The 12,469-nt window shown below is 41.4% G+C and overlaps 1 protein-coding gene across 1 annotated transcript in view; it reads left to right on the top strand.

Moving 5' to 3' along the window:
- LOC137133788 (protein FAM53B-like) overlaps window positions 1-9,028 on the top strand; it is a 20,964-nt gene extending 11,936 nt beyond the window's left edge. The window contains exons 4-5 of the mRNA XM_067517712.1: window positions 1,849-2,717; window positions 7,792-9,028. Coding sequence (XP_067373813.1) covers window positions 1,849-2,717; window positions 7,792-8,142 — 1,220 coding nt within the window. The 3' untranslated portion in view covers window positions 8,143-9,028. The remainder of the gene's footprint in view (window positions 1-1,848; window positions 2,718-7,791) is intronic.
- Window positions 9,029-12,469: the final 3,441 nt, after the last annotated feature.

Below are 12,469 nucleotides of genomic sequence, written 5' to 3'. Positions count from 1 at the left end.
GTATCTGTCTGTTAAAACATAGTTTCGCTAACGTAACAGCATAATGGATTGCCCCAATATAATCCCCGGATAAGAGAAACCATCAAGTCCAGCAACCCCCTACTATAACTGTCTCATTGTTTATCCACTCTGTAGTACTCGATGTCTCACTTCTCCCTTTCTCTGTCTGTCACTCACCCCCCCCTCCCCCCCTCTCACGACAAGGGCGCACCTGCCTCCACACAACGGTGCATTCCACTCTCATGGGAGTAAACTGTAATTGAATATGTCAACAATTTCCCTTTGGCTCTGTTAGTGCTACAATAATTATCCCGTGTTAAAAGACATGCAGTAAATACAAACGCCAGCTACATCGCCTTTTTTTTTAAATTATTATTCTTTTTTTATTTGAGGGGTGACGCGGTGACGTCACAGGCAAAAGTGTGGCTGACTCTTTCCACAGCTAATGTTGACATTAACATTGTCTAGCATGTCTTGTTAGTACAACCAGCACTTTGTCTCTTGCTTTCAAAGGGTGGGCTTTTGAAGTTCATCCCTTTCTCTCTTTGTCAAGTTGTTTTCCTAACATTCCTGTCAGGTCATCACTGTAGCCCCCGTACATTGTTTGTCCATCCAAAACAATGATTTCCATCCTCCAGTCTGTGAGAGAGCATTCCAAAATTAGAGACAAGCATGCCAAAAGGACAGGATTTGGATCAGCAAGAGTCCTTTTTTGCCAAAAGCTTCAATAGAGTTTAAGACTTAACCACTTGGCTTAGTAGTTCACACCACTATGGCACTTTGCTGTAGGTGTATTATCTCCCACAGCTGTGTGATGGACTCATTTGTGCAGGGCGTGAGGTAGCTGGCAACTCATACTGCTTTCCGAAGCACATCCCGCTAACCACTTGTCTTGCCAACAGTTTTACTGGCTGATTCTTATCGTATTATGCAGCTCTTGTTTTTGGAATCAGCATGCCTGCAGGTTTAGATTTTAAATGGTCAGGAAGGTGTCTTCTTCTGGTTGTTTGTCTGATGATTCCTCAGAAACAATGGCCATAATATTTTGTGGCATGACATGTCTTATACAGTTTTTTTTATGTTATGAGTGATGAAGACAGGTTCTAATGTAAAAAAAACTGGTGCCACTGCAACTTAAAACTGAGGGTTGTATGAAGCCTCAGTTTTGGGTTACTCTGCATCCCAAACCAACGCACTACCCATTGAGCCACCAGACCCCCTAACCGGTGCAGAAAGAGCACTAACTAATTCTTTAAAAAGAACTGCAAGAAATGCTTTAAACTGCATTAGAAATTATGTCACTTGCCAGTAGGCTTAAAGAAGACTTTCTTTTTATCCTGTTTTAAGTTTAGTTTTTGTTCTTCAGCTTTTTTGTTATAGATGAGTAGTGCTTGTTTAAAATAAGCAGCTGCAGTGTTATTTCCTCTAGGGTTAATCTGGTCTTCCATCTTATGACAAATAACTGGTGACTTTTTTTTTTTTTTTTTTTTTTTTTTACAAATGCACCAAAGCTTATGATTTTCTTTTCATATTTGTGCTCAAACAACCTTAAGTGTATATTTAGTCTCCTAAATACCCCCAAACTGCAGTGAGCAGACAATAATTTCTTTCTCTCTCAAACAGCTTGTCTTTAAAGTAACCATTCCCTCATGCCTTAGGCTTATTTGTTTGTTTGTGCTTTTATGTATGCCAGTTAACTACTTAAATGTTCCTTCCAGATATATTGGCTTTCTTTAATCATGTTGTAATCAGAATAATGCAATTTTTGCTTATTTTTGCACAGATGGCGACCTATTAAAATGCTGCTGATATCATGGTCAATGAGAATGAATGTTTTGAATATTGCAGAGCCAGACAGGTGGTTGGACCTGGGGCGAAGATGTGCCATCCAGCAGAGGAGTCACTGCCAGCCTGGTGCCAGTCTAGAGAGCCTGTGGCATGTGATTCCTGAGCCGGGGAGCCAGCACTGGACCAAAGAACCAGGCGGCACCCAAGCAATCACTAGTCTCATAGGAGATCTCAGCCTCGGCAACAGCAGCGTGACTATTCCCCACACCTCATCCAACACAGCGCACTACACCACTACAGTCTCCAGCCAAGCTCCTACGGCACCCCCGAGCAAACGTCAGTGTCGCTCCCTGTCTCTCTCTGATGAATTCAGTGTGTTCCGTACATCTTGGAGGCCCCAAAGCTCCAGAGTGTGGACAACGGTGGAGAAACGAAGGTGCCACAGTGGAGGAAGTGTCAGAGTAGGAGGGGGTCTCTCCGGCAGTCATTTTCCCACCATGCAACGTAGCTCCAGCTTCAGCTTGCCCTCACGGTCTAGCATCCCTTCAGATGGAGCCCTGGACTTGACATTCTTCAACCAGCGACTTCCTCTCCACCCTAAGTTCACTGCCTCCCCAGTGTCCCCAACCTCTCCTCCCTCGCATAATCACCACTCCTACCATCACCACTTCCTCAGGCCTCTCTCCCTCTCCCATGAGCAAATCAGCTTATCAGAGTTCCAAAGTGAAGAGGCATTGGAGGCCAGTTCTCCAGGCTCCACACCAGAATTGGGGAGGCGAGCTGACCAGCGAACTGGGGGCACTGGTTGTCTGTCTCGGAGCAGGTCCCAGCCCTGCGTGCTAAATGACAAAAAGATTGGAATGAAGCGCAGGAGACCAGAAGATGCCCAGGAACAGCGGCCCTCCCTGGACCTGGCAAAGATGACACAGGTTAGCTGGATGAGCTGAACACAAGTTTACACAAATGTTGCTTTAATGCAATGTCCCTTAGTTAAATCGTGGTCCAAATGCACAACACACACATCTTTTTGTTCTTAGACCAAGGACAAGTTGAAGACTTAACATAACATAGTAGGGTTTTTCTCTCTTAAGGTCTGATCAAGCTGAATTAGGTTTTCAGGGTCATCGGTTCGAACCTTTAGGGTTAAGTGATCTCAGGCCTTCCTCCTGCCAGGGAGTGGTACTTCCAAAGAAAAATTCCTCTTGTTCGGTCACGCTGCCAAGTGCCACGCTCTAGCAAGCCCTACTCTGGTTTATCATTTCATTTACTCTGTTGAGTAAACATCCCTTCCAAAGATTGGACCCCTCACCATTCATTTTCTGCTTTTCTGATACACCTACCCTGTATTTCCACAATTTGTTCACTGCACTTCTTGAGCCCTCTGTCTATTATCAGGCAGTTAGAGAGATCAGGATGCACAAAACTCTTTCCCTATGACAAGAGTTTGTTTGTTCATTGGTCACAGTGGAACACTCTGAGTATAAATGACCCATGGATAAACCCAGGCTCCAAATAGAACCATAAAAGTATTTTAATGACATTTACTGTTTTGTTTTTTGGCAGCACTCTGATGTTTACACAGAGCCCAGAAAAATCTTGATTTGGTTATCATATCATATCCTACTTCATTATTAATTTAAATGTTAATAAAACTGCATAAAAGTTATCCGATTATACAAAAAATCCTGCATACCCCTTCTTCCCCACACATATGAAAATATAAAATCTTCCATCATCATCATCATACCTCCTGTCATGGAAATATTGTGCATTTCTGTCCCCTTATTAGAAAATACCATCAATTTATTCCTTTACCCTCCCTTCCTTTTCCCAAAGAGTTGTGTTCCAAGCCAGTCACTCTCAGGACCAGGATTGGATCAACAAGGCTTTGGTAATGGAGCCTAGCACACATGTTTCCTGTAGTCATGCCAGCTGCTAAGGGGAAAATCAAGCACAATGATCACATACATATGCCCAGATAAAGAAAAACACACAGGGTCAGTTTTACATTACATCTGTCTGCAGCAGTGCTCCAATGCAGGGGTTCACTTCTGCAGATAGTTGTATCGTTTCTCAGCTGACAGAGCCACTCATTTTCTTTTTTTTTTTTTCAGTTCAGTTTTTCTTGTTTTCAGACTAACTTGCATGATTGCACACCCTCCCTTGCATGCTGGACACGACGAAAGTAAGCAGCGACACCGCACATAGAATATCTTTCACTTCTCTTTCCCTCCCCATGCAACTGAAACATCTTGATGTTAGTGTTCTTGTCAACAAAATGCAGTACAGGTAAAAGGCTTTGCCCAGTAATTCCTGGAACCTAAATGAGCAGGTTTCTACTATGCCATGCTAAATTAAATAGCCCTAAACTTCTGGAAGCGCCCATTTGAAGATGCATAGGCTGGCGAGGTGGTTTGTCTAGGTGCAAACTCGTAGCTGGCAAACCATCTGGAAAAGGAAGTGATAATGTGGAAATGTGGGGCTGGTTACAACCTGTGTCTGTTTTAGTGAGGAGAGGACATAACAGTTACCATCAAGCAACAGACGAGAAATTTACAAGCTCTTATGGAAATTTTGTTCTTTGTCATCCCACTTAGCACTACTATCTTGGGGTCCTAATTAATTCTCTATTAATTCTTTTCCCACCTACACACATCTTCCATTATACTCACTTCGTTTTACTGGTGTATAAAACATACACTGTGAACTTTAACAAAAGTAGTTGGTGAACATTCATCACGGCAAACCTTTTGTAATGGTCTAGTGACATTTGCAGTATTACAGATGTGTTTATTTAAAAAAAAAATTCTGTGCATTTATTGCAGAAATTGGTTAAAGCTGCTGGACTTTTGGTGGGATGGGGGTCAATGTGTTTTTAATGGAACATGTTGTAATGTGGCCTCTGAATTCCTCGGCCACATCAGTGAAGGCTGGTGTGAATTCTAAGGATGCATGTCATGCTAATTGGATCTAACTCTGCTACCATAGGGATTTACGTGCAGCCACCCCCAATAATTCTTCAAATACCCTCCGTCAGTCGTGTGTATCCGTTCCCTCTTCTGTCCACTGCTACGTTTTTATCCCTGGCTGCCCTTCCACCTTGGCCCTTCATTGTTTTTTCCTCTACATTGTGGGTGTAGTGCACTGGCAGACTGGGAATGTCCTCTCTTGATTCTAGGTCACTTGCTGAATGATTGTTGACGCAACTCACACTTCGCTTTTGAGGAACTGGCCTGTGTGAGGCCAGTCCAGCCAGTTTTATTCGATAGTTTTATGTGTTTTGCCTTAGTAGTGTCAGTGGCAACTTCACTTGGCAATGTGAAGGAAAATTACAGACTATATTTTATTTAGCTTGTTTAGTAGTAGAGGTGGATAAGGAGGCATGTTGAGCTGGGGCTTGAAATGGTTTGTGTGTAGCATTTAAGAGAGAAATAACAGAGCAAAGAAAAGGTGTATTATTTATGCAGGGAAGCTGGCTGACAAAGTCCTCACTCCTCTCTATTAATATCTTCTCGCTGGTTCAAGTTCAAGCTCTTTGCTCTTCCCCTCCTCTCTCCTTCTGTCTCCATTCCTGGGATGGTAGGCATGGTGATCATAGCTTAAGCATCAAAGCCCACAGACTTGTGGGAGCACCTAGGTAGGCACCCTCAGGTCAGGTGTTCACTGTTCATAACATGTTGTGACTCTTCCCAAGGTTTCCTGTGAAGCATCACTAAATGCTTGTGTAAACACACGCACTTAACTCCCACTTATTCAAACTTTGCTCAAATGTAACATGTGGTAATTATCATTTTTCTTCTTGTAGGCATTTCCACATTCTCTCAGTGGTTCAGTGAAAACCAGAAAAATACACAGACCAAATCAAACATGTTCACACTCAGACAGCAACACAGATTATTGATACAAAGGTGTGAAAGTATGTCGCCTGCCTGACAGGATTGAGTTAATTCCTGCTCTGTTTCTGCTTGCTCTGTCCTCTCTTTGGTTTTACAGTTGTTTGCTGTCAGAAGTTTCTGTCAATGACTTATTTAACCATGTGGCTACTTAAAGAAACATACCCTGTACGTAATGCACGTTAAAGTATCTGTTTTGTTTACTTTCTTCTCTGTATATGTGTTTATTTTTGTCCGGATTATTTTAGACAAGTGTGCAGCAGAACTATTACATGAAATTTAACAGTGTGTTGTATGTTGTTTGCGCTAATTATCAGGAGGATATTTGCTTAACCTCATGGATTGTACTTATCCTGCTGCAGCTGATGTTCAATACCACGTTGTAGATAATGCTTCCACAGTAATAGTTCTGGTTGGATTATGGATACTAATGGATACTGTCTGAGTATCAGTTTCAACTATTGATAAGTAGTAAGAGTTTATTCTTACTATGTCGTATGACATTGCTGTCTGTTGTTCTGTTTTCTTCATTGAAACAATGTGAAAACACGAGTCTAGCCAGGCTGCGGTTTGCATTGCCCGTGTTATAAACAGACACGGGAGGCGCTCTTTTTTTTTTTTTTCCCCTTCTTTGCTGCCTCCAGTGATTAGTTCATGTATCCTTTCAAACTGTAAAGCTAAAATGCTTCAGCTTTATGGTAGTGGTAAAAATACTAAATGGTCAGAGTATTCCTTTGAGGTTACTGTTTTTTTTTGTTGTTGTTTTTTTTTTTAAATTACATTTTTTTTTTTTAGTTTGTAAATGATGCCGTAAATTAATGAAACCTGGTTATGGCAGTAGGCTATGATAGATATGTGTGGCAATACTGTAATAGTAGCGTGTGATTGTGTGTGTGTGTAAGAGAGAGAAAGAACATGTGCCATGTGGGTGGGGGTAATCTAAAATGAAGGGGGAGTTCAGAGCAGAAATCTAACCCTGCTCCCCCAACCTACTACCACACCCACCCAAATCCCAGTCAGCCTCAGTAGAGTTTATAGAAAGCATATTGTGGAGAAACCAACTCTGCCCCCTCTTTTCTTGCTTCCTTTCGTCTGCCCCTCTGCTGTGATAATTAGTAGTGGGGTAATACCGGGGTTTGAACAGACAGAGCAAGGACTCAGAAATCCCCTTTTCCACTCCACTGGGGTAGCTACAGCAAAGGCCTCCCACTCTTAACATGATCAAGTTAGGCGTTTGCAGATGAAGTTTGGACAGCCTACATATAAAGTTAATCCAACTAAAGTAAGCAACCTTTAAATCAGACAACCAAAATCCTAAGGTATAGAGGTATTTGAACCATACTAAATCAGGGCAGGTGGGGGGGGGGGTAAAAAGTAAGCCTCCTAAAGTGAGCCTTAAGAAAGGGAGACTCCCAGCTCATTGTAACAGGAAAGGCAATGTCCGAACACATGCTAGGAAACATTAGAGGTGTCCGTCATGTAAGCCAAGTCTCTATAGAGAAAACCTCATCTCTATTCACCTCAGTGCCTCCAACATCTGCTGCTGGGGCACTCTAGAGATCATTAACCCCTTCCCTGCACTGCATGGCTGCTTTTCCTTTGTTGCAAAGATGAATTCAGTTTGGAAAGAGCACAAAAGTAAACCAAGAGACAAGTTCTTTGTGAATTCAATCTAGATATTCACATGTTGAGTGCAAAACCTTAATATGTACATAACAGATGTATGTTTAACAGCAAGTGTCGTCCACTGTACAAGATTGCGATACCAGTCATGCTGACTGTTTCTCAATGGTGTCCACAATGGTAAAAAGGCCCTGAGCACAATTTGAAACATCAAATCCAGAAGGTTTAGAGTTCTGTGTGCATTCTTTGATGGCTGGCGTATGCATTTGTGTGCTTGCGTGTTTACATGTTCGCATGCCGTCAATGAGAGGGAATGCCAGATTTTGGCAGCCAGATCTGAAACTCTAACTGGCATTCCGGAAAACCCTGAGTTCAAATTCCCCATCACAAATCCATCATCTTTAGAGTGAAGCCAAAATGTGAACATGAGCTAAGGTAGAAACAAACATTCATGTATTTTTTTTTTCTCTTTCTCTTTTCTATTTAGAAACTTCAGACTTTTCAGAGCTTGAGCTGCCCGGGATTCTCAGCCGATGAGAGCTGCCAATTAGGCCTGCCTCTGCCCTCCTTTGAGACCTCCTGCCAACCAGATTCAGACTTCACTGCCATGTCTGAGCTGGAACTGCACTCACGGCAGGAAGTGGGAGATGACGATGAGGAACAGGATTCGTCCTATGAAGAGCTTGATAGCGACTCTGCTTGTAGCAGTGACTCTCAGCCCGGATCTCCTCTGAGCCCGGATGGTAAACACACCCTCTGGAAGAGTGATTGTGGGACAGAGAGGGACATTTTCCAGCTGGGAGGGGAGCTGGATCTTGACCAGATTGAAAGAAACTGAACATTTTATCGTAGACTGGGCTGTTGTATAAGTTTGGACATTGATGTAAGAAAAGATGGCGTTTAGCTGTAAGGAAAAAGCGTTTGAAAGGGAAAAATGTTGGAAAGACAAAGGAAGGTGATAGCTGTTAAAGGGTCGAGTATTGTTAATGGCTGGCTTCTTAATGACACATTTGCCTTGAACATTCTTACTGTTTAAATCAAAAAAGAGTTGTTGTATTTTTGTTTTGTAAATTGGGTATTCAGCTTAACTCAGGAGTGGGAAAGTGAGGCTTAGTCTTAGGAAAACCTCCCAAACCCCCACTGTCTCTTCACCCTTATGACCTTTCCAAAGTCAGCTAACCTTTTTAGTACTGTAGCAATAGCTGGGCTCTCCTGTATTTAGCTAGAGTTTGTTTTTCAGAGAAAGGGGGGGGGGGGGGGGGATAAGGATAGGTTGAAACACAAAGGGGTAAAGATCAGAAAAATATCTTTTCACAGACTTACCTTTGACCTTCGTCTTTTGTGCACACATGCAAATCAGATATTTTGTTGTTGTGCTGAATGTAGGCTCGATAAGCTTTATGAAGAGTTTGGAAAATGGTAGTGCCTTCTTTTGAATGCTTACTCTTACGGTTTCAAGAATTTAGCCTCAATTGAAGCCACCTATTCTGACCTTTTTTGTAGTTTAATAATATGCAAACTGTATATTTGACTTAAACACTGAATCTTAAGTTTTCAGTTCTAATATCAATGTATATTTTTCTAAGTAACTTTTTATGAACTGTTTGTGAAGGAACAAGGTTGCATTTCTCTAACACAACGGACATGAAATAAATTTACAACCTGCTCTCAAAGGGCTGATTTAACTTCAGTTTATTAATGAGAGCTCTGGAGTTTTGAGTTCAGATTGCTGTAGAAGTGATTTCATTTTGGCAGATCAAAAGTATGAATAACCTGCAAAGTTTCCAGATACTCTTTAGAAGTTGTACTTGCTCACACACACTCACTTCCTGCATCACATTTCAGAGCCATTTTATTGAAGCTCGCTCATTCAAAGTTCATTGTGCTGATGTCCATGGAGCTTCTTTGATCTCCATTGTTTATGGACCAAATAAATTCACAGTTTTAACAGTGGCTACCTAAGCTATTAGCAGCCCCTTTTATTATTTACAGCAAATTAGGTAAGCAACTGTGTGATGCCCTTATGCTGCTCACCAGGCCCAAACAAAAATGGCAGGAAGTCTAGACATGGAATATCCCTGGCTAGAAACCCATTGACCAGAGGAGGTGATGTCAGGAGAAAATGTCCTGAGCAGACAGACACGTTGGCCGGGCAAGTTTGTTCCTCCCTGGGATTTCCTATCATGTCTTTCTAATGTCTGTCCAAGTTGCAGAAAGAAACTCGCACCGCCTGCAACCCTTCATAATACTTCTTTAGATATCTCTATTTAAGCAAAGTTAAAGGCTTGTGTCATCATTATTACTGGCCATCAGGATGTTTGGTGGTAAATAAAGTGATAGGACAGGTTTTTTTTTTTCCATCACAGAAAGGAAAGCCTTGGCTGCATAACAGTGTTTACGTCCAAAACAGGATGTTCCAGGCAGTTGCAGCTTTTCCTTCGATCATAGCCTTGAAGGAAGGTGAACTCCGACATCTCAGCCCTAAAGTGTTGGCTTACACAAACACGTACAACACTCACTCTCCTTTAGAGGCCCTGAAATGGATACCTAGTGTGATATGCTCATATGCGCAGAAGCCCTGTCACCTGGCCTGGAAAACTGCATTACTAATATTATCTTTTTCATTCCCAATGAGCTTAAATTATGAGGATGGGAAAATGGGCAAAAGCTGGTAAAAGGCTCCAATATGCACACACATCACTTCTTTAATGTGACACAAAAGACTGTAAACATAAAAGCCCATTGCTATCAACAGTAATCTGGTGCTCACTGCTACCAAAGGTCAGTAAACGACGCACACAAACAAACGTTTCCGCTTGAGCAGGAAATGGCAGGGTAAGTGGGGAAGAGGGTTAATATCTGAGGTAAAACTGCTATAAATAGGGAGCATTGTAGTTGTGGCTGACAAATGTAGACATTGGAGAGAGGGAGACAGGAAAGGCTGCATTACACAAATTTACAGCACCTTGCACCGCTTGCACTCAAATTACATGTGAGAAAACATTGGCAACATTTTCAAAGAAAGCCGTGTTTCACTCTGTCAGCAAAATCTGTTGAACTATGCTTTGAGGACTTCAGAGGAGGAGGGAGATGGAATAATCTTTTTTGTTAGCCTTCTAAGATGCAATCTAACTTGGAATCCTGCTTTTTGCATCTTGGCTTCAGAAGGAGGTTTCTTCATTTCTTATGAAATACTCATGCACTTGAGGCCTCTAAACCTCGTCTTTCCCTTTCCTGATTAAGTGTGTGTGTATTTGTGTCTGGTGTTGCTATTTTAGTTGTTCAAGGAAATATTGATATAATCCAGATGGGCAGTCAAAAATAGATCAACAACAAGAAAGATAAGATGATGTGTAATGAATCAAAAGAAATAAAAAAACAAAAAAAACAAATCAAAAATGGATAAATGTAACATAACCGTAACAATGACCAATAAATACAATATCACTCTACATTAGTAAGAATTATAACCTAATGACTCAAACCTGATATATTTTTTTTTAAGATCAACAAAATGGATGGAGCTAAATAGAGGGATCCGGAAGTTTCAGATTTGTTGGTTATTTATAGAGAAACTTTCATTCAAGCTAAATGGAACATACTGTTGTTAATGTACACACATGGCTCACATTTCAGTTAACTGAACACACTCATGTCAGCTTAGGATGGCATCAGTGTTCTCACCGAGCTAAGTGCATGTCACTTACAAACATGAATGTAAGCCACCAAAAAGAAAAACCTGGAAGAAATATGGAAATTGAGCTTCAAGGCCTTAAGCTGATCGATGCACTAGGATAAAAGGAGTACTACTCAGGGAGTATGTATTGTATTTTAGTTTTTAAAAAGACCTGAGAATTACAGAATATGAACATGCATTGTGTCAATTATACTGTGAAGGCAAATTCACAAAAGAGTGGGAGAGATGAGCACAGTAACCTAAATGAATGAATAAGAAAGCAAAATAGATTAAATAACAACAATGTTTTGTGAAATTACAATTGCACAAAAGTTGCCTCTCAATTAGCCATTGCTTCTTTGTCGAGCTGTCATGACAAAAATGCTCAAATTGGTTGCTTCAGTTTACTGAAAGCTACAGTTTGTGTTTGCAGCTGGTCAGATGAATCTTCGTGTTATGGACAGCTGCGTTTATGTGGGTCTACATGCATGCTAGTAGTGTGTACATGTGTTAGCAGACACCTATCATAGACAGGTGGCCAGCAGTGTCACATGTCACTGATTGACTAGTTTTCCACTCAAAGGTGACAGAGTGCAATCTAACACTGTGTCACCATGGTTCCCATGAATGCTGTGCCCTCCCCTTCACCTCTGCATTTCACTGTGATTTACATGTTCATTATACTCTGTAATGACTGGTTTTGTCATATGCCAGCCACCCAAGAGTATCTGAAAACCCCTCTATTATAAGCCTGTTTTTAAAGATAATATTGCATTACACAAGCCAGTTTCTCACCTCACATCTCTCAAACAGTTATTCTTGCAGGAATTTAACATGCAATCCTACAATGATTTGAAATAAAAGAGTTTTAAATTGGCTTCATGGTCACACAATCCAGAAATTTACACTATACTATAAAGCAATCCTTTCCTTGCAGCTATCAGAAGAAGGGAGATGGGGATGGGCAGCAAATAGGTGTCACCTGCACAGTACGCGTTGTTGACTTGACCGAAATAAACCCTGGAAAAACCAGACTTCACTTTGTGCAACTGGTCTTAAATCTTGCTCAGCTTATTGGGAGCAGATGGCAGCATTGTTTGGTGTTTATGTGCTTTGCAGTATTCACAGCAACTCATTCAAATCAAGTGTTTCTCAAAGGACCGACGCTGCCAGCCCCATTAAGTGCTCTCCTATTACAAGAAAAAGAAGTGCAACAAGACCACAGTCTATTTGACAACATTTACGCTGCCAAGGATTTATTCCATTTTGGAAATGTGTTGCCATGCTGCACAAACATTCTGTGACTATGTGTGTTGTAGAATATGACAGAGAGGAAAGTGGGAGAAGGGCAGTTTTGCTCAGTGGAAGCACACATACTGAGACAGAGGAAACACATGCCCCCTTTTTTCTATGAGTCCCTTTTTCTTTTGTGAGCAAAAGGGTAGTACACACAGGAGACTGGCTGTTGACTTGCTACATACACAGTGAT

Source organism: Channa argus, chromosome 1 (genome assembly GCF_033026475.1).
Source record: "Channa argus isolate prfri chromosome 1, Channa argus male v1.0, whole genome shotgun sequence".
Taxonomy (NCBI): domain Eukaryota; kingdom Metazoa; phylum Chordata; class Actinopteri; order Anabantiformes; family Channidae; genus Channa; species Channa argus.
This window is presented reverse-complemented; position numbering and strand designations above follow the sequence as displayed.